The sequence below is a fragment of the Coffea eugenioides genome, chromosome 3, assembly GCF_003713205.1.
Source record: "Coffea eugenioides isolate CCC68of chromosome 3, Ceug_1.0, whole genome shotgun sequence".
NCBI classification, from domain to species: domain Eukaryota; kingdom Viridiplantae; phylum Streptophyta; class Magnoliopsida; order Gentianales; family Rubiaceae; genus Coffea; species Coffea eugenioides.
This window is the reverse complement of record NC_040037.1, coordinates 37,553,511-37,577,214: the sequence shown is the minus strand read 5'-3', so window position 1 is coordinate 37,577,214 and position 23,704 is coordinate 37,553,511. Positions and strand designations below refer to the sequence as shown.

At 33.2% G+C, this 23,704-nt stretch overlaps 1 protein-coding gene and 1 long non-coding RNA gene across 6 annotated transcripts; one reads left to right on the top strand and one right to left on the bottom strand.

Moving 5' to 3' along the window:
* Positions 1 to 10,081: 10,081 nt before the first annotated feature.
* On the top strand, positions 10,082 to 11,789 carry LOC113766539 (berberine bridge enzyme-like 18). Its single transcript, XM_027310720.1, has one exon. It carries the CDS (start codon positions 10,082 to 10,084, stop codon positions 11,687 to 11,689), a length of 1,608 nt encoding a protein of 535 aa, XP_027166521.1. The 3' UTR covers positions 11,690 to 11,789.
* A 2,762-nt stretch (positions 11,790 to 14,551) lies between these two features.
* LOC113766841 lies at positions 14,552 to 21,771 on the bottom strand. 5 transcript variants are annotated; one of them, XR_003467802.1, is made up of 8 exons: positions 21,473 to 21,771; positions 18,632 to 18,720; positions 18,233 to 18,338; positions 17,919 to 18,027; positions 16,769 to 16,899; positions 16,306 to 16,516; positions 15,934 to 16,102; positions 14,552 to 14,859 (listed from the first exon to the last, which is right to left on the bottom strand). It is a non-coding gene; the product is annotated as an uncharacterized LOC113766841 (long non-coding RNA). The 5 variants fall into 5 exon arrangements; XR_003467803.1 differs by having other exon boundaries at positions 16,285 to 16,516; positions 18,233 to 18,720; XR_003467804.1 differs by having other exon boundaries at positions 14,552 to 14,900; positions 18,233 to 18,720.
* Positions 21,772 to 23,704: the final 1,933 nt, after the last annotated feature.

The following is a 23,704-nucleotide window of genomic DNA, read 5'->3' as shown; positions in this document are numbered from 1 at the left end:
ATCTAAAATAATAAGTTAACCGTAATAAATTAGTAACTTTTATACTTCAAAAGGTAAGTTGGAATAAATATTAAACTTACTTTTTAAATAAATAAATTACTACTTTATATCCCAAACTTACTTTTTAGAGAGTAAGTTTAATTCAAGTAATAGTAAGTTTTTATACATAAATAGTAACTCTTACTAATAACATGGTAAATTGATTAATAATCAAAACTTACTGATTTATGGGACACATGTGCTATTTTATTTTAAAACATATTTCAAAATAGTATTAGGAAATTTATTTGAAATAACGATAAGATGTTTTATTAATGATTAATTCTTAGTACCTTAGTTAGTAAGTACTCATAATATACCTTGTATAATACATGATTATAGGTATAATTTAAAAAAATTATTTATATATTTTAAAATACTATGAAAAATAGTTTGACTTTTCACATAATCTTGTGAAATATGTAATAAAATTTTGTCGTATTATAAGCTTTTAATCATTTTCCATTTTTGAAAAGTTTGAAAGTTCGAATAACAATAACAACAAATCTTCCTAGTTATATATAGAATATTACTTGTTTATATATCAAAATTTTTATAATTTAACACCTATGAATATAATAAGATGATAAAGTTTTAATAAATTTACATCTGAGACACAAGAAATAATAAGAGTAAAAGCCTAAACAAAATGAGAAAGAATATAATAAAAAAAATGACAAAATTAGTATAACAATTAATATAAGAAAATCAGTATGATCTGGATTTTTTCCCTTGGGAGATTGTTCATAAGAATAGGATCCAATAATTATAAATGAAAATCACATGCATGTATAATCTATTGTGTAATTTAAATTAAATTTAGTTCACCTATAAAATGGTCCTAAAATAATTAGTACACTATGATATGTGTTATTTTAACAACAATTTTTTTTTTTACTAAAAGTCTGAAATATCCATTACATATGTATGAGGGATATTTTACCATATTTGTATCTCACATCTAATCATGAAAGTTAATTTGAGAAAAACTATTTTTGACAATAGAATTATTTTAAATTTAACCAACAAGTTGAGATTTTTTAAACAATAAAAGTGAAATATTTTGGGAACTTAGTTGTTTATTTTCCCATAATTAAAAATTTAAAATATGACAAATTATTCTTACATATTTCATAAGGTCATATGCAAAAAAAAAAGTTTTCATGGTATATTTAAAATGCTTCAAACATATAACATTTATAAATGATACGTACAATTGTAAGTTTCTTTTAGTAAAATAGTAAATTTATGCCACAAACTATTAAGTTTTGATGATTAACCAAATTTAATATTCTATCAACAATATTTACTATTAATCTATAAAAACTTACTATTACTTGAACTAAACTTACTCTCCAAAAACTAAGTTTCAGATATAGAGTAGTATTTTACTTCAAAAAAAAAAGTTAGTTCCATATTTATTCAAGTTTACTTTTTGAGACATAAAAGTTACTAATATATCGAGTTAACTTACTATGTTTTATGCAAAACTTACTAACCAAAATTTTAGGTACTATTTCATTTAGATGACCAGTACAACAGGTAATCAAATGGTCGCTAAAAATATTTTTACCTGTTATATCAGGTAAAAATAGTTTCGTTACCATAACTATCGTTACTTCAGACTTTTCCTTACAATAAACTTGGAAACATGTAATACATCTGTATAGATGTTTGATTATGTTAGTGTTGTGTATTAGATACAGTTGTGCGGTTTAATAAACTTGGAAATGTATAATACATCTGTGTAGATGTTTGATTATGTTAGTGTCGTAACATATGAGACTTTCCTTGAATGCTATGAGATTCTATCTTGGCCTTTTGTCTATATTTTGACGAATTTAGTCAGCATGTGTTGCATATTGGTGGTTATTTACTTCTTTTATAAGTTATAACTTACTTCTTATACACATTTGCTTCTGGAATTCATCTTAAGGTCATTGTTCATCTTGTGGAATTGCAAATATTCTATTTAATTTTGTGGTACTGAATACTTTTCTTGATTTATGAGCACATTTGTTTACCAAGAAAATTGTTAAGAGAAAATTGAGAATTTAGTGATAGTTAGTAACGGTTATTGAAATTCCTATGTCTAACTTTTTTTCTTACAAAATTAGGAAAGTACAAGAAAGTGCTAACAATTTTCCACCTTTGCTGCCAACCCAAAAAACTTTCCTTACTATTTCTTGCGAACAAAGCTCTGTTTGTGGAGAAATGAATGAGAAGGACTATAGCTAGCAAATTCTTTTGCAGTACTTGTATGCATATGATTTGGGAAATAAAGCGCCAGAACTGAAGATTAAAATTGCATGATCATGAGTCTGACAAAGAGATCTATCAAATCCCAATTAAAGTATCTCAAAACCACCCAATCCCGAAAATGAATTCAGGTGACAAAAAATTGAGTAGACCTAAGAAGTGAAAATCCACAAAATTCATACTTCTACAAGAAATTGTTAAATTCGTGGTTCAGATCTTAACATGGTCAGACATGTTTGATAATCAAAAATTGAATATCTGAATTAATTAAATGTCATTGAATTTCTTAGGCAAAACTTACTCTTAAAAATAAGCGATAAACTATTCACTTATCACTGAATATGATATACACTCAAATATATTAAATTTAATATTTAACAATTTAATAATTTAATGGATTCCGATTTCAGATTTTAGATTCAATTTTCAATTTTCAGATTTCAGTGTTGTCAAGCGCACCCTATCTATTTTTAACCAATTTTAGTCGTATATTCTTAAAGCCATTGAATATAGTCCCCTATAAGGCATGCATATTCAATTCGTTTATACATAATTTTCCAAACTCTATATCATCTTTAGCCACACCTGGAGGAGGTCCTGGAAAACAACTTGTACATATATCATATAGTCATCTATCAGAAATTAGTACATATATACGAGTACAACTACAGTTACCTTGGGTCATAAGTGTTTTCTTTTGTATACTTATTATAGTTGATGTGTCTTAGTAAACATATAGAAATATGGGCAAGATGCATCTTTGTTAGATGTGTAATTATGTTAGTGTTGTAACATATGCCATTCCTTGAATGCTATGAGATACTTCCTTGGGGTTTTAATTGTGTACGTATTATATTTTTCAATTTTATTCACCATCTGTTGCAAGCTGGGGTTTACTGACTTCTTCTATGACTTACTTCTTAGACACGCAATTGCTTGAAGAATTCATCTTAAGGTCACTGTTTATCTCGTGGAGTTGCAAAATATTCTATTTTGTGGTACCAAGTAGTTTTCTTGAACGTGTAGCCAGTATCGTAGGCTCCGTTTGAATGAACTGCTTTTGAACATGTTTTTAAAAAAAATATTGTTATTATAGTTGTTTATTGGAGTGTTTTTAAAATTTTAAATATGGTTATGGTATTTTTTTGAAAAAGAAAAAAAAATCAACAATCACCACGACCCTCTCGATCTCTCCCTCTCTCTCCTCCCCTTTATTCCTCCTTCTTCCTCTTCCTCTCTCGTCCCTCTCCCTCACTCCCCCTTCCTTCTCCCTCTTCTCCTCCCCCCACCACCCCAGACCTCCCCTGGCCGTGACCTAACGTGCATTTGAATTTGACAATTTTTGCAATTAAAAGAGGTCCAGACACAGCTAACATCCTAGAACGTAATTATTATTGTAGCATTAAATTAATTAACGTCCCATCGATATGAATTTAGTTATTAGGAGTGTACGTAAGTTCACACAGCATCAAAGGATCAATGCAGAGTGCAGCAAAGGCGGCTACAAATTACCTGTGGAACAAGAAATTGTATTAATTAGTTGGGTACGTACCCTTCAACTCTTCAAAATAAGTCTTGTATAATAGCTTTGTACACTGTCCTGTAGGCCTCACACGCATCAAATTCATATATACATCATATGAATGAATTCAACTATGCATTTTAAAATTTTCAATTTCTTTGCCAAATGTTAGATAAAAATTGGAGAGCTAAAATGCAAATAAATAGAAATACAAAGTTATCAAAGATATACATGGGAATTTTAAAATTTCCTGCAGGTGATCATATTAAATTATTTTGATGTTCATGTATATTGATAATTGTATTGAGTAATCCAAATAATTCTATAAAATACATATTAAATTGAAATCTATTGAAATGCAAACAGAAAAAAAAAATTTATTAGATTATAAACTTAATTTACACGTGATCATATATTAAAGTGATATTTAAATGAGTGTAAAATAATCAATATAGATGAAAAAATGACCACACTCATGATCAAATTAATTAGCTATTCATAGTCTAAAATAATATGTTCAAATTATGCAAGTTGAGACTGACTATATCTGCAAAAGAGAAGAAAGACATGAGCAACTAGTGGCATGAATTAAAAAGAAAATAAAAAAGAAAAGAGAAGTTTAGCTTGAATTCCTAGTACATCTCTAAAACTTAGAAAACCATCATGATTTTAACTTTGAATAATAGAGGTAAAAAATGCAAACTCAAAAGTATTGACTAACAGCAAATTTATTTTGAGGACTAGAATTATTAAATTCCATAAACTGCCCAAAATTTACACGAAATTAGAAATTTTGAGCATTATTTTGATTTGGTTAAACATAAAGTAATGGTGGCAATGGGGGTGGGGTGGGGTTGGGACGGGGGACCCCTCCCCCACCCCCTCCCCGTTGCCTATTAATTCCCACTGCCCCCGCCCCCGGCTTCCCCCACCCCGCCCCGCTTCCCCTGCAGGGGCACCCGTGGGGTTAAAAAAATTTTATTATATAATTTCATTATAATTAAATTTTAGCAAATAATCAAGTACTAAAATATCAACATATCACCAAATTATTATTCATTATAACTTCACAATTGAAACTTATAAAAATAATTAAATCAAAGTTATTTGAATACAATCTAATATGATAAAACAAATATAACTAAAATAATCAAGTTTTCACTTTTGAACAAATACAATCACTAAATTATTATTGTGTATTTTTAGAAAAAAGTGTTATTGTATTAAATGTAGTTAGGAATTTAATATAAATGTATTAATAAATTTAGTATAAATAACTAATAATTTTTATTAATAGACATGCATAATTATTAGTATAATTGATAATATCAATTATATTACATATACTAATATACATTAAATGATACATATAACTAATAATATCATTATAATAAATTTATAACTAATTAAATTAAATATTATATATATAATTATGTACATATATATATCTTTATTATTTTTAAATGGGTGGCGGGGGAGTATAACCCCGCCCCGTTTCTAAATGGGGGAAAAAAATTCGCCCCAGCCCCCGCCCCCATTGCCATCCTTAACATTAAGGATTAGTTTAGAACATAAGGCCAAACATTGAAGATCAAAACTGTCTGCATAAGCATGATTAGTCGACCTTTTTGCTCTTTCTTTTATATTTTTATTTTTATTTTCTTGGTTGTGTATCATTGTTTGATAGTTGCAATATACAACTCAATGAATTAAATAGGACATGACACTAATTTTATGGGACGTAGTACCTCAAGGTCCACCTCCTAAATCGGCTCTTGAAATAAGCTAGTACCTAATTCTTATGAAGCAAGCAAGGCATCTCTACATCTACGTTTAAAACTTTTGTCTATGAATTTTTTTCCTGGTAGGAAGTTAATCTTTGGAAGGAACAAAAGAAGTGAGCAAGCAGAACTAGCAACACTCTTAAGATTGTATTGGTAAAAATGAGAAAGAAAAAAATAAGTTTGGCAAATTCAAAATTTTTACCACATCTTGGAGTAGGTTGCATATTTTCGTCTTTACATGATTTAAGGTACCTCAACTCGAGCTGAAGCACAAGTCTCTTTTTTTATTAACAAAATAACCCACAGACCAGGTTTTTTCCATCTGTCAATAAAATCACAGTCGCAGTGGACAATCTCCACAGTGTACACCTAATCAGTCATGAGTCTCGATAATTTTTTTGGGCAAATTATACTTTACTGTCCTATGATTTAGTACTTTTGTGCATAACCCTCCTATAGTTTCAAAAGTTATACATAACCCTATATGATTTCAAAAGTTATATCTAACCCCCTCATAATTTGAATTAAAGTGTCAAAGTAACGGAATTTGTAATTCATAATGGAGTCACCTCAAATGTCAAAAATACCCCAATGTAAAGTTGAAAATTATTTATTAACTACAGAGAGATTATGTATATATTTTGAAAATCATAAGGGAGTTATATGGTAAAGTATTAAACCATAAGGGGTTTATATGGTAAAACATAAAATCATATGGCGTTAGTATGTCATATATATTATGTTTATATATTTTGGTCATTTCAACCATTTTAATTTTTAAACAAGAGTAATTTTGATATTTTTTATAGACTCCGTTACAAATGATCATTGCATTTTAATTTTATAGGTTTTTCTAGAATTCAATACGATTGTCCTTGCAATATGCATGCATTAATTTGACACTTTTCGTTTTAAATTCTCTTAGTTCGTTAAGTTAAAACACGGAAAACTGTGGCTATACATCTATCTGAATGTGGCTGTTTTTGTTGAAATTAAGGAATCAAAGAGAAGTTAAAATTAACCACTGGGACTGTTCAATGGATCATCCTAAACTAGTAGGGACGAGTATCAAATCCTCCTCCCACCATTCAAATTAGTCACTAGAACTTCAACATTTTGAAGCTCCAAAATCTAAACTCATTACATCCTCTTTCTCTCAATTTTCTCCAAGTCTTGGTATGACACCTTAGTTTCTTGATTTGGTACTTTTAATTTTTTGGGTAAATTCCACTTTACCCCCTTGTGGTTTAGCATTTTTTCACATAACCCCCTAGTGGTTTCAAAAGCCATACATAACCCCCTTATAGTTTGGATTAAAGTGTCAAAGTGACGGAAATTATCATTCGTAATGGCGTCACCTAAAATGTCAAAATTACCCTTATGTAAAGTTAAAAATTATTTATTAACCAAGGGGAGTTATGTGTATATTTTGAAAATCATAAGGGGGTTATATGGTAAAGTACTAAACCATAAGGGGGTTATATGGTAAAATATAATAAGCATACGGGGTTAATGTGTCATGTATTTATAAGGGTAATTTCGACATTTTTAGAAGTTCCGTTACGAGTGACTATTTCCGTCACTTTGACACTTTAATCCAAATTATGAGGGGGTTATGTATAGCTTTTGAAACCATATGGGGGTTATGTAAAAAAAAGGTAAACCACAGGGGGGTAAAATGTAATTTGCCCTAATTTTTTTCCTGTGTCAGACAAATATTTGCAGATTTTCATATGTATGGAGTAAGGTAATTGTTTATTGTACATATTTATTGTACATATTGTTTATTGTAATTTAACGAGTTTCTCAGACAATATAAAGTGTAAGCTGCAATTTTGTCCCTTAATTTTACATTTGGGAAATCTTTATCAGTTCCAAAATTCCATGGTGCAATCCAACATCGAAGAATTAAATCCTTGTCAGTTCAGATATAAGCATTGTCAGTTCAGATATTCAGAAAAATTAAATCCCTTGCCATGAAATTTAGATGTTATCATCGAGAGCTGACAGACATCATCCTAGACAATGAGGTTTTGACTACTGATATTGTCTTGTTGAATTCCCTGCTATCGAACACACCCTGTTAAAAACGAAAACTGAATAGTTCTTATTGATGAAGGACGAATCCTAGTTTGCATTCTTTGTTTTAAGGTGGCTTGAGATCATGAATATATTGATTATTGAATTGTTGCACATAGACAACAAAAAATGTAGGATGGGACCATTTATAGATCTGGGCTTGCTTTCATATTAGTCATTCACTCTAAAAGTTGCATCAAATTTTTTTTTTTCTTCAACTCAAACATAGCTTCTTACGGGGCATGACCCGCAAGTACAAAGTTATAGTGAAGGGTTCCATTAATCACTGCAAGGAAACATGTTACTTTTGTTTACAGATCTGATGAAGATCAACATAGAGTTCTCACACTTTGAGTTAGCAGGAGCTTTCAAAATGGAATGCCTGCTTATATATATGGGTTGCATAGCACAATGTTGAAAATACAGGAGACATTAACAAAGTTTTACAATGAAACCTTAAATCTAATTGCAGAAATGTTTCTTCCTTGCTTTCAAAATGGAATTTCTGCTTAGAAAAACAATGTAGATTTGAATCTTGATGGGTGACCCAAAGTTGTACTCCACCCTCTATCGATTTTTCTTTGAAAAGAAATGATTTTTTTCCCACTAAACATATACAAATATGTATAAAAACGAGTAAACGTGCTTAAACACATAGGTAACTTTCCTTTTGTTGCAACTTACCTAGCATATTTTTTTACTACGAAAAATACGGAATTTGGGTACATACAATTGGATTTTGATACAATCAATCCTAAGAGTTGATGTACGATCATAGACGTGATTGTATTCGTGTAATGAATTGATGTACATGAACAAAATTCATGCATATAACAGAGTACAATAGAATATAGCATACACGAGATTGTGTAAAATTTATAATAGCTATACAACTGCACCAAAATCTTGATCCAAATTTAAAACGTGCTTGGCAAATGATGAATTAAAAAAAAAAAAAAAGAAGAGAGAGACGCTGTGGACTTCCAAGACAGCCAATCAAATCACGGCTGCGTAATGGACTATTTCCACTGTATGCATGCGTGCATGCATGCATGGACCTATTGATATAAGAAGTGCAAAACCTGAAATTTCCATTAGCAAACTTGAATACGTACATTTCAAAGGTAATCTAGAGTCTTTTTTTTTTTCTTTTTTGTGCCCAATACTTGTCCTTGAAAGCTTCCCTTCCAAGTATTCTCTTAAATTTTGAGGTTAAAATCTGAAAAATTCATTCGGAGGGAGGGGTTTGAAATTGACCCTTTCCCAGTATCATTCAAATTAATTAACTAATAGAATTTTAACACCGTGAAACTTCAAATTCCAAGCTTATTAATTAGATCATCTACCTCCCAATTTCCAATGGTAGGGACGGCTTCTTGGTTTCTTGAGTTTGGTACTTTCCATTTCCTCCCATAAGACAAGTATTTGCTGAAATTTGGTACAAATTGAGATACTTATTTGGTTTTTCCACAAATTTGACTCAAAAATAATTAGCATGTGTTTTGACACCCACAAAGAGGAAACAATAAAAAGAAGAAAAAAAAACCATTCTATGGTGGCTCCAAAAAAAAAAAAACAATGATGAGAAATCCAAATCCTCTTGTATATACGCATGGCACAAATTTCACTCAGGTATAATTATAACCACAGTGTGAATGCCTTGTTTTTCTTTCTGTCATCATTGTATCCAACATTTTTTTCCTGGTTTTTGGCCATGAATTTTCCCCACTCCCTGATAGTCTAATACCAAACTCATACGCTAAAGACCTATTATAGATTAGTGGCAATTGGTACCCCCATCATCAAGTTTTAGAAAAATGTTATAATAGGTTTAAAGTTTTCAACTATTTTCACTTTTTGCGACTTGGATTCTTGTAAAAAGGACCTATTTGCCCCTCTGTCCACACAATTTTCCAAAATTTCTTGACTCTCACCCCTTTAAAACTAACAAAGTTCACCTTTTGATTTATAATTCTTTCTTTAAATTTATAAAATTTTCTCCGCTATGTAAGAAATCTACATAGATTCATTTAGAACATAAATATGATATTCATTATAAATCCAATGCAATAATTCAAACACAAGAGGCATAAAATTGACGCTATTAGCAAATCCATAATTGACAGTCATCCCCCCTCCGAGTACCCACAGGATCCTAGCTTCGTCGCTGGTTCAAATTGAGTTTAGGTATGATGGGTCAATCTAGCTTCGTCGCTAGATTGCTTGACTTTTTCTTTTTTCTGTCTGCAATCCTTACAAACAAAGAAACGTATAGAAAACTGTCAATGCTGTAGCAGGACTATAAACTACCATCAAATTTGTAAGTATAAATAGCCATGCACTTACGATATTGTAGTGCATCAATTCTTGAAGTTAAACCATAAGAACCTTGCCAATAATGGAGACTACTTCAAGCACCAAACTTTCATGCATTTTTCTTTGTTCATTAGTTCTTGTTTTCTCAATGCCGTGGAGCACTAGGGCTGAAATTCATGATAGATTTCTTCAGTGTCTTCATTCTCAGAACAATGACTCAATCTCACAAGTCATTTATACACCAACAAACTCTTCCTATAATTCTGTTCTGCAATCTTCCATAGAGAACATAAGATTTATATCTCCCATGGAAAGAAGGCCCTTGGTCATAGTTACGCCACTCAGCGATTTTCACGTTCAGCTAGTTGTTAATTGTGCAAAATCCAATGGCTTACAGATCAGAGTTAGATCCGGAGGCCATGATTATGAGGGCCTTTCTTATCTTTCCTATTATCTCCAGCCATTTGTTATTGTTGATATGAGGAATCTGAGTCGAATATCCGTCGATACTGAGAGCAAAACAGCCTGGATTGGAGTTGGAGTACGTCTTGGTGAACTATATCATGCAATTGCTGAGAAGAGCCCCAATCTTGGCTTTCCTGCAGGTGTGTGCCCTTCTGTAGGATCGGGCGGACACATTAGTGGGGGAGGAGAAGGCGCATTGACGCGAAAATATGGCCTGGCTGCTGACAATGTCATTGATGCTAAAATTGTGAATGCGGAAGGAGCGATTCTTGATAGAAAATCAATGGGAGAAGATCTTTTCTGGGCCATTAGAGGTGGAGGAGGAGCCAGTTTTGGAGTAATTCTCGCGTACAGACTCCAATTGGTATCCGTTCCATCAACAGTTACAGTTTTTACAGTCAACAGAACCTTAGAACAGAATGCAAGCAAGCTTGTCCACCAGTGGCAACAAATTGGGTACAGGCTTGATCGAGACTTATTCATCAGAATCTTTATTACACAGGCGAGGAGCGGTGGAAAATTAACAGTTCAAGCAGCGTTTCAATCTTTGTACCTGGGAACAGTTGCCAAGCTTCTACCGCTGATGCAAGAAAGCTTCCCTGAGCTAGGATTGCGCAAAGAAGACTGCACAGAGATGAGCTGGATTGAGTCTGCCGTTTATTTTGCCGGTCTTCCAAGTGGATCAACCGTGAATGATTTGGTACGCAGCACTCCATATCCCAAAACATATTACAAAGCCAAATCAGACTACGTAGTTGAGCCCATATCTGAAGTTGCATTGGAAGGATTGTGGAAAAGATTCTTCGAAGAAGAAGCTGAGAGAGCTCAGCTTATCCTTTCACCATCTGGTGGAAGGATGTTTGAGATATCAGATACTGAAATTCCATATCCACACAGAGCTGGAAACATATATCAATTTCAACACATGGTGTTTTGGACTGAAGAGGAGAATGCAAACTCTCAAAGGTACATAGATTGGATCCGAAGGCTTTACAAATACATGGCTCCATTTGTTTCCAGATTTCCTAGGGGTGCGTACCTGAATTATCGAGATTTGGACTTGGGAGCCAACAGGGAAGGCAACACCAGTTTCGCACAAGCTAGCGTCTGGGGCATGAAGTATTTTAGGAAAAATTTCTACAGGTTGGCCCATGTGAAGCAGGAGGTTGATCCAAGTAACTTTTTCAGATATGAGCAGAGCATCCCTCCTTTCTTATCCTCATAGAAATGGAGAAATACTTGAAGAATTGGTGCATGAAAACATATATCGATCAAAACATCATCTACCAGAAATAAGTACATATGGGTACAAATACAGTCATCTTGGGTCATATATTTGTGTTTTCTTTTTCATACTTGATATAGTTGTGTGGTTTACAATAAACTTGGAAACATGTAATACATCTATATAGATGTTTGAATATGTTAGTGTTGTGAACTAGGCACAGTTGTGCAGTTTAATAAACTTGGAAATGTATAATACACCTGTGTAGATGTTTGATTATGTTAGCGTCGTAACATATGAGATTTTCCTTGAATGCTATGAGATTCTATCTTAGCCTTTTGTGTATATTTTGAAGAATTTATTCAGCATTTGTTGCATATTGGTGGTTATTTACTTCTTTTATAAGTCATAACTTACATCTTACACAAGTTTGCTTCCGGAATTCATCTTAAGGTCATTGTCCATCTTGTGGAATTGCAAATATTCTATTTAATTTTGTGGTACTGAACACTTTTCTTGATATATTTTGGGCACATATATGCAAAAAGTATACCTGGAGTTCTCCAAGGTTTATCCTGGTTAAATCCAAGGGTATGTAATTTGCACCCTTTTTGCTTTGGAGGTAGGTTTCTCTTCATCTAATCTCTCTATAAAAAAAATTAAATAAAAAAAAAAGATACGTGATGTCATAATTTGCATTTGAATTTGACAATAATTTTTGAACACTTTCTATGTTACTATTCATGGATTGTTGCTCTCTTCACAGATGCATTTCCAAGCTAATTATAATGAGAATTTTCCTTAATCTTGGAATCATTCAGAATGGTACCATAATAATTAGTGAATACAACGTTTAGTTTTTAATTGTTTTTCCAGTGGAATAGACTATATACCCGAAAAAAAAATAATGTAGTGCCCATTTGGCCATTGACTTGAGTAAGCGGTCCGGATTTGCTATGTCTGATTGCATCTTCCTGAAACTTTCTTTTTTTTTTTTTATGATTACAAGTAACTTAGAATGGACTAATCATTAAAGTATAACATTGTTGGTTAGAATAAACCACTATCACTAATAAATAATTAGCAGTTTTAAAATTAATTCATCTATTAACTAACCGCATTAAAGGAAGCTACAAGTATTATTGGTCCAACTGACTTGCGTCTAACATAAATGTAATAATTCTAAATCTAATTAAAGAGTTCTTCTATTTTGGTGTCCTTAAAACATTGGTTAAGACACATTAATCTATCTATTAGCTACCTACCTATCTATTATCCTATAAAAAGTATGGTTGAGTTTTGGTAATTAAGAGTGTAAGCCGAAGTTTGTCTTGATTTTGTAATAACCAAATTACCCCCCTCACCAATAAATAAAAAAATTGCATTGCGTTTCCTTAATAATTAGGATAAATTACTTATAAGCCCCAATGATTTTATATAATACTAAATGGCCCTCCTAAGGTTTCAAAATAGCCACATAACCCTACTATGGTTTTAATTAAAGTGAAAAATGGATGAAATGCACAACCAATTAGTACAACTTTATACCAATGCGCTCTAAAAGCGCGTGCGATACAATATTAATCTCCATATAACCCTCTTATGGTTTGTATAAATATCCACCTTACACCTTATGATTTTTATATTTATCCACGTAATCCCCCTATATTTTTATATAAGGCAGTTAAGCTCTCAACTAATTTAGCATTTAAGTAAGGATACTATTGGTATTTTAATTAAGGACGTTACATAGACTATTTTTCGTTAAGTTTCTATATAAACCAATTGGAGGTGAAGTGGGCATTTTGAAACGTTGGGGGGGTTATGTGACAATAGACGAAATCACATGGAGATTATATATAATTTACCCTAATAATTAATATGAATTATGTTGCCAGTTATCCCTTAAGTTATGGTGAATTCTACAAGCCACAAAGACCAAGAGCAGGACCAAATGCAACGACTCGTAAGTCTTCAGCCAATGAGCAAAAATGAAAAACATTACCGTCTGTTTGGATTGGAAATTTTTATAGGGAAAAAAATTGCATTTTTATTTTCTTTGTGCCATAATAATTAGTGAATGCTTCCAATAACGTTTATTTCATAATTATTTTGCAGCAATTTGAACCACATAGACACGAAAGCTTATTAAGTCATGTGATATACAATAGTATATGTATACACATGAATATTGATAGACTTTTTCCACGGAGAATCTTGTGTCATAGTAGAAGAAAAAGTAGCGAGGACTACTCAAAAATCAAAGTCCACTTGCTTTATAAACAGAAAAAATTAATGAATTTCTATGAAATGGTTTCACAGGAGACCATTGACTCAAGTAAACGGTCCATAATTGCTATGCATGTATCATGGTCATGATACCTTGCTCAAACTTTCTTTTGTTTATGGCGTTACAGGTAATCTATAATGGTATGAGCATTAAAGTAGTAAATCATCAACTGAATGAGCTATCCGTTATAATTAATGGGTTTTTTTTTTTAACTGGCGTCGCATTTTAAAATTCACTTAACATATCATATATATATATATATACTAGGGATTGCTTCCCACGCAAGGCGTGGGAGCTTTAGACCTGTTAGCAAGGTTCCTTATTATGAAAAACCAGTATATATTAGTAAGGTGTCATTGAGTTTAAGCAATTGCTGATTTTCACTTTTCTGTTTTATTAGCAGAGGAGAACTGGTCTGAGTTTTTATATAATTGATTGCTGCTTGAAATTGTCATTGTACTGAGAAGTAACGAAGAGAAAACAAACTTGATTAAATATATAGAGTATTATGCAGGGGTGAGGGAAGGGAAAAAGTTGGAAGAGAAAAAGAAGCGAAGATAAGAAACAGAAAATAGTAGGAATGCAGAAGTTGTATACACAATCTATAAGCACAATAAGTGTCGTACAATGAATGAGCATGAGCAATTGCTTTCATTGCATGAAGTTTTAGGCTCTGATATTAAGTGTAAGCAGAAATCAACAGAGTGAGTTTCTTGCTATAAAAGTTTAAGAATAATGTCTATGCTGCTATTAAAAAACAAAAGCAATAACCGACGCTAGTTCAGGCTTGTGTCGTGAACTGAGTGTGTTACACGAGTTCAAAATGCTTAGTCCATTCAAAGAGCTCCAGTTCTGATTTCTTTTCTGCAGCACCATGAATCTACCAATTACAAAATTGTCCATGAGCAAAGCTTGTAACAACTAAAAAACATCCAACATAAAGCATTGTCAACGAAAACATTTTTTTTATTCTATAATAAAGAGATCATGCATCTATTGTGACTAAATGTGCAATGAAAATGATGCGTTTCTCAATCTTCATTACACAAGGAGGAAAGTTTTAGTCAAAGTAACAGCAGGGGTTGGTATGTGGAGAAGGTGCGAGTATAATAGCATAGAGGTAGTAATAGATGGGAAAACACTGAATATCTATTATGGTGATGCAATCTAAAATGGATTCAGCAGAAGAAATAAGTCTATATAATTCAGATGTAGAGAAGAAAATGAAACAAGAAGATTAATAAGAATGAGTTATTGTACAGCATTAATGAGAATTGATGCTCAGGTTAAATCAGTGAATAGTGTTTTGCTATGTTTAATTACATTTTTCTCCTTAGAGATGCTTAATTCAATAGACTAAATGTCTCGAATTCTTGTGCAAGAGGGTCATTTTGGCATAAGCTTTCCACCACTGCTCTTGTTCTTTGCTTTCGTTTTCTGCATCTACACTATTTTTGGGCTTGCAAATTCTCTCTGATTGTAATGTGTAATTTTTTCCCCTCATTTCTTTGCTGATTCTAATGCCTAATATATTGGGTCTCTGTTTTTTCAAAAATTTTGATTTTGTTATTACCCAGAAATTTTGATGCTATCTCTGCTGTGTCTCTTTCTTAGCTGTCCTGGCCTTTGCTTTGACTGGTGTGCATAAAAATGGCCGCAGGAAGCTTGACAGCTGAAGTGGTAGAGGACAAGCTAAGGAAGTAAATGAGCGGATTCCAGTACCAAGATTGGCTAAAAAAAGACCAACAACTGCAATTACTTTGTTATGTTTTGTCTTTGAAAGCAACTTTATTGTCACATTGCTTTCACCAGCATCCAAGATTCCTAATGCTAAAATTGTATGCATCTTGCTCACAGTGTCCTGATGCTTATCCAGAATAAATTTTTCCAATGGCCGTCTGTTAAATGAGGCAAAAATATCAGGGAATCACTGTTAAATGAGGCAAAAAACTACCTGAATGCATCAACAGGGGAATCGCTGGCACATCTGATGTCAAAGGCTCCAGCAATGATATGGCCTCACTCAGACCAGTCCCAGCACATGATATGCCAAACATAAGAGCTGGACTATGACGAACATGTGGATTATATGATTCAGAGAGCAGGGAGACGATTTGAAGAGTCTACATTTTAAGGTTAGCAACTCAATTAGATGGATTGTTCAATATGTGCATTTTCATCGATCCTTGTAGAAGGTTAGAAAAAATTAAGAGCGAATACATCATATGAAAAGTTGTTTGGAGAAGTAAAGCCTTGGTGTCAAATTCTTATAGCCTAGAACATAAACCATATGCAAGTGCCAAACCTGAACATAAGAGAAACTAACCCAGTGCCAAAACCGCAGTGTGCCTAACATTGTCACTCAATTCTGATGCAGCAAAATGCAGCAGCTGTCGAATGGCCTTGTTGTTTGCAGTTCTACTGTAAGCCAATGCCAATGCATACATTTATCCATAACGTAGTATGGGGTCTTGATCCCAAGTTATCTGCTCAATCAGTGTATGAGTTGCTTCTTCTGTTCCATAAACTGTCAAGAGCTATTCCCAATGCCAAATCGTTAGAAATGTCCAACTGACTTTTGATTTCTCTTTTTCACAAAAAGAGAGAATAAGAGAGAATTCATTAAGCTTTTAATTTTAGAAATAGATTATAGACGTTAAGCACTGTAAAGGACATTCTTTAAGGTAGGTACTATGCTGAATAACCTGTAGGAGACAATTTTTAAAAAAGGCGGAAAAGTGCAAAGATAAAAATAGGTACTTTTTTACATAATACAACAAGGCAAATACCTCAGCATTAGTGCTTGTTAGACTATCACACAGGAACTGATTTATGCCTTCCCCATAGTAGACAATGCTTGTGTTTCTCGTAGTGCTGTTGTGTTAAACTTAGCCTAATTTATAGCCCTGGTGAGCCAGTTCTGAGAGTTTAAACAAATACGAAATGTTAGATAGAAATGACTACTTTTATCATTATGCAACATATAAAATGATGAGCAAAGCAGGTGCACAGTAAGGTGTTGACGGTTCTGACAGCATGCATAATGCTATTAGCGTATATAGTTGCATTATGACAAATACCATTTCTCATCTCAACAGATTGCTTTATTTTGTTGAGAATTAGGACATGCAATGTAATATGCAAAAAACCAAAAATTAGTAAAATACTTCAAAGAAATCCAGTAAACTGAGAAACTATCTTGGGAAGAGAAGAAAAGAAAATAGGGAAAATGCCTTAGTTATAATAACTCCATGAGAATTGCAATGTCAACTGTATGGAAGTCTCTCCAGACAGTATTCCTTTTATTTTTGATAACCTCTCAGCATAAACATGTTCCTTGAGACTGGAAAGTTGGTCCTTCATTTTCAAAAGAAAAGCTTGGTGTTCATTCTCTACAAGGTTAAATGCTATTTGAAATCCCAATAAAGCATCATTGTTGCTTTCTGTTCTTAAGAGTTTCTCAAATACAACAGCAATGTCCTCTGGTCTATCCAAAAACATGAGAAGCTGACATATGCTTAAATAATGAGCTGATGTCTGTTTTTAGAATACTCTAACAGGAAGATGCTGTATCTGCATTAAAGTAGTTGAGGGTCAAAATTTCTCAAATTTTGACATCTGATATATTTGGACTAATGTTCTCTAGAATTAGGAATAAGGTTAACAAGAATGAATTAGATAGATATAACCACTGTTCTGATATTTTCTAGAGCTGACAAAATTGTGAGAGACATGATTACAATAGTATAGGATTACTTGAATGTTGTCACTTCTTATAACTGCTTCCCCAATCTTATCCAATCTTTGGTATTTTATGGCTATTCTCACAGCTTATTGATGTTTTCTGTTAGTTATAAACCTACAGGGAGGTCCAAAAATGAGATAATGAGAAAAAGTTCAAATCTCTAGTGTAATCTAGCATTTCAGAAGTTTACATACTTATCAAGCATCCTTTCAACAATGGGTTTTGATCTTGAATCTATCTTTGCTGCTTTATTTGACTCAGCAGCCTTGGTCTTTAGGTCAAGACATTCGTCTATAGCTTTAGCTGAGACACAAAAGCATATAATAGAAAGATAAGTAAGAAGTGCATGCCATGGTTAAAAAGAAATGCATAGTTAAGTTATGTAGTACCAGTGCCACTTTATAGTCAAAAATCAGTATTTATCTAACCATGTATTATTTTCTTATAAATGCAATACATATAAATACTGAACAAATTTAGAAGGCAGAATTCAAGAATAACATCCTACCTATAATACTTCGGACATAATCTGAATCTTCTGATACATCGAATAGAAGGTCAGCTCCAAGGGCATACGACAATGAGTGATTTAGTTCATTCAAATAACAAATGACCTGAGAGGGGAGACAGAGATTTGTTATAAATAATGAATGCATACAAAAGCAAAAATAACTTATGCTTCCTCTTCTTGAGATGTATTTTACATAACCTGGTAAAATGTATGCTAACATATTAATCAAGAAGATGAGCACTCTGTAGAAGTAGGCTTTAAAACAAAAACTTCCAACAAAACTATTGTTTAGAAGGATTTCGAGTTTCTCTAATCATAAACTTCAAAGTAAGGTAGATGATTATTTCTATCATCCAATTTATTATATAAAACAGGCAAGAAGAGAATTAAAGATACAGGAAAAGCATGTTTGAATCTTTGAGGCCAGTAATGCAGCTAGTTGCCTCTGGGTCTCATCAAAGTCCTCATCTTCATATACACTCTCACTGCAAAACGATAAACACTCAGTAATCAATTTTCTGAACATACAAAAAGTTGTGTACATACAACTGCAAGAATGAGTAATAAGGGTAGCATCATGAGAGTTCAGCAATAACTAACATTTGCATAAAGCTTGTAATAAGAGCAGAAAAAAGACATTTTCCCAACAAAAGCAGTAATCAGTTGTATGAGCTTTAAGAAAAAGATCAAGCAAGAGGTTGGAATGACAAAAATGCCCCTAAGGAGAGCAGATCAAATGTAATCAACACTAACCTCTGTTCTTTGAACATTTCCTAAGGATATTTGTAAAAGTATAAGCTAGCTCAATAAATGAAGCAATGGTATGAGTTATTGACTCAGAAGGGCTAGTGGCTGAGATGAAAATTGACTCAAGAATTCAAGCAATGGTATCCAAAAACCAATGAACAGCAGCCAGTTGTACCAGCTGCAACAAAACGAACAAGCGCCGGGCCAAAATGACAAAAATGCCGCTGGGGAGAGCACATGAAAACCAATGAACAGTATCCAAAAACGCCTTCTTATAATATATAAGGATATATATATATATATATATAACAAGCTATTTTTTTGAAAAGATAACTAAAGGCCGAAGAGCCCAAAGAACAAAATGTAATACTGATTAGGGCTGAAGAATTAAGGAATTGAGGAAGATAGAAGGAGAGGAAAGAGAACAAAAATGATAGGGAAGATAGACTTCAAAATAAGGAGATAAAAGAGTAAAATTGATTGTCTGGGTAAGGAGACTACAATTCACATACAAACTGATCTTCATTACATCCCCAATCTCCTATGTATAGATTCATCTTATAGAGTAGTTACCATGTAACTAATATTCCTCTTGCAACTAATTGGTCTAATTATCAGATTGAGTCATAACACAAAACTTGCTTATCCCTGTTATAACTACCATGGATGAGATTTTAGGTCCATGGGTAATTTTTCAAGTATTCCACCAAAAGCACCGGCAATATCCTCCGTAGTAACAGTCAACAAAAGATCAACTAACTCTGCAGGGACTAACTCAAAATGCTTCTCTACAAGGACTAACTTAAAATTCCTCACGTGGCAGCCATATAAAATAATTGCTGTTTTTTAGACGTAGGTTCTACAAAGAGGGTTATTTTTCTAGCTATAATTGGTGTTTTGCATATGAGTATTTCCCTCCTTCGGATTGATAGAGAATCAATACTGCACAAGAATATAAGATTGGTAATTAGAATTACCTCTGTAATTCTTTCACTGAATATAAAGTAATTAGAAATACTGTTGTTATATGTTATCAAACATTTTTAAAATATTTTGTATCAAATGTTAGTGATATTTTCGAAAAAATCATTCAAAACATCTTTTACATTTTACTAAAATAAATTTTTTCATCCCTAAATTTTAAAATGCTAACTTCAAATTTGGTTCAAGCCTAGGTTTCTGATCACTTTTTAACTTCAATACACCATATGACCCATATATAGTCATTTTTGTGTGCAAAAAAGTCAGATATTTGTAGTTAAACAAATTGCTCAACCCGCATTCATTTTTGCTCCTAAAAAGGATTTGTAGCTAAATAAATTACCCAACTCACATCCATTTTTTGCCCTTAAAAGGATGAGTTTTAATCTTTTTGTCCCTAAAACAATGATTACGTATAGGTCACAAGATGAACTTAGGCCAAAACTTAGTTGGAAACCTAGGGATCAAAATTGATTGACTTGATTTTGTAAGAAATGTAAAGTTCAGTATTTTAAAATAAGGGATGAAAAAAATCATTTGCTAAAATGTAAAGGATGTTTTGAATGATTTTCCATGCTTTTCTCAACAGTTCATGCAATCAGTTATAAGTTTCAACTTTCAATTAGTATATGTATATTATTAACACGGGGGAGAAGTGTGATTTAAAAAGCGGATAGAGGTTTCAATTTTAACCATTAAGCTAAGCCCTCGTCAACTATAGTGTTATAAATCTGTAAAATAAGCATTTTAATGCTCCACTTAATATTATCTTATAAACTATAAGCCATATTCTATATAACTGGGGCTGAAGTAGAACTAAAAATATTTACGTAGCAATCCATGTTTCTTTTTTCTTTTTTGGAACAGCAAATGCCGAATGCATAAGAAATGTCTACAGTTTTTTCTTTTTGCCCTTTTCCCTTGTCTGAGAAGATAAACATAAATTGATCTCCTTGAACCAATTAGTCATTTCTTACCATTGTCAGAAGTTTAAATTGGCATCCCTACCTTGTAACTTTGTCACGGTTTTTGAGCTTTGATGCAGGCCCATTAGTTTTTGCCCAAAATTCATTTTCTTTTTGTTCTTTTTAACCACTGTTCTGATTATATGCAGGAATTAGCAACTAATGGCAGATGCATCTTGATCATCACAATTCCATTCTAAGCTCAATTCTTTATTTATTGTTCATATGTATTCTGCTACTGCAGAAATAGCAGGTTTGGTTTCATAAATTGCCCTGCAAGTTAGGCATACACTACAAGTCTTGAGTACCATTAGTCACTTCTACAAGTTCTCCAACGCCCATCTTTCATACAGGCCAAAACTGTGCATGGAAGATTTGCCCGCTAAACAAAATTAGTTTAAAGTAGGTGAGCTCCATAACCCACCTCAAATCTACCAGCTATTTTGCCTACAAATCTCCCTGAACAATCTAATCTACAAATCATCCGCTTCAACAAAAGGGAAGAAATAAAAAAAGGATAGAGAAAGGAAAAAGGAAAGCTAACCAGCTTGAGCTGGGGGGAGCGGCTTCGAAGAAAGCTTAGCCGCCGGCTTGGATTGCTGCTGCCGAGCAGCTGCAGGAGCTGGGGTTTTCTTAGCTGCGGCCATAGGAACCTTCTGAGCAGCAAAACCCCTCAAGACTTCCTTTTCAACCGGACCTTTTTCAAGAAAGATTAATCAACGGTATATCCATTGTGTATCAAAATATTTTATCGATCTATACTATCGAAGAAGAGGGACCAGAGAAACAGAGAGAGAGCAGAGCTTGATGAACAAAGAGACAAGGGAGAAAATGGAACGAGAAAATAAAAAGAAGAAGATAGAGATGGAGGCTAATAAGAAGGCGGGGAATTATCTTTAGAGGGCTGGAAACTCTTTTTGGGCTAAAAGGACGATCCTGACCTGGAGATGGTTGTCTACACACCACACAAAAGGCATATTTTGGGTTATTATTGTCAACACAGTTTTTGTGATTGTCACCTAATTACCAAAATATCCTTTTCAAGACAGATGAAAAAAAGTGTAGATCAAACCGTAATCTGGCTCAATGGACATTCAAAAGGTTGCAGTACAGCCAGCATGACAGGCTGCGTGATGGTTAGTTGAAATGACAAAAATGCCACAGAGGAGAGCAGATGAAAATTGCAATGAACAGTAACTTTCAAACGTCTTCTATAGTGTAACTTACAAGGGTATTTTTGAAAGTTGTGGGAGGATAGCTGCGTACAGGAACCCAAAACGTGTTCTACAACATTCGGCTAAAGCTTGCGGCAGATGAAATTTGAAGGACAAAAATGCCCCTGAAGTGAGCAGATGAAATTTTATGGACAAAAATGCCCAATGAACAGGACCCAAAACGTCTTCTTATAAGATATAAAGATATATATACATAATAACAATTATTATCCTCCGTTAGGGTCTGTTTTCCATTGTTTGATTGTCAATTAATTTGGGAAAATGATTTCCGATGAAAAAGAACTTACACCGAGAGAAGTTCTGAGGTTATTTTCCTTTCACACAGGTTTCACAACTTTGGGGCTGGGACTGATATGGTGTCAATGTTTTACCGGTCTGTTGAAGTAGAGGAATGCAGATTATGTCTTTGCAGCTCTTATCACATGTCAAACATTATGATCTCTTGGCAGTAGGCAGGATTCAGGAAATTCCCAAAATTTATCCACTACTGCAGCTGCAAAAGTGCATACAGCAGAAGTCCATATGAGGACAGCAGCAAAGTAGTTTACAACATTTGATTACTTTGCAAAGGCAAGAAAATGAGGGACAATATATAATTAAGCAGACGATGACTTATTGATATTCTTTTTTTTTTGTACCATAATAATTAGTGAATACAACGTTTAGTTTTTAATTGTTTTTCCAGTGGAATAAACTATATACCGGAAAAAAAAAATGTAGTGCCCATTTGGCCATTGACTTGAGTAAGCGGTCCGGATTTGCTATGTCTGATTGCATCTTCCTGAAACTTTTTTTTTTTTTTTATAATTACAAGTAACTTAGAATGGACTAATCATTAAAGTATATCATTGTTGGTTAGAATTATAGGTGGCAAATTAATCCATTTAATTAAATTTACCCATACCTGTCTATGAATAGATGGGTATGAGTATCTTAAGTTTTTTGCATATAGGTATAAATGGGTTACCCAATAATACCCATTATTCAATGCCTCAAACAATCCTAATTGCCTCAAAACCTTCTATCAACAGCTAAAACTCATCCACTTTTTCTGGTCAAAGTTGTGTATCTCTAAAAATCATAACACTCCAAGAAATGACGTTCATCTTGGACATTTTGTACCTGACAAAGAATGGTAATCTTATTCATTGAAAAACCCATTGTTTTCTCTTGTACAATCGAAAGCTTATATATAGAATTAGTAGCAGACTATAGTCTAAGTAGTAGACTCCTAGGCTGACTACTAGTCTAAGTAGTAGACCACAAAGACCGGACAAAGACTACAAAGACTAGTTCGGATGGTATACGCTAACAAACAGTACCACATTCAATTTGTCTACAAAGTCAATAAGAGAAAGTCTTTAACAAATCAAACAGAAGCACCCTAAACCTTGCTAGAACGACAATAAACTGAAATGAGTCCCCTGGGTTGCTCGGGCGGACTTCACGTTCCTTAGTTAAGGCGCCGGTCCTGGGTTCAATTCCAAGCTTGGGCGGCTCGTGGTAACTTCCTGGGGATCGGTGGAGCCCGCTCTCCTCAG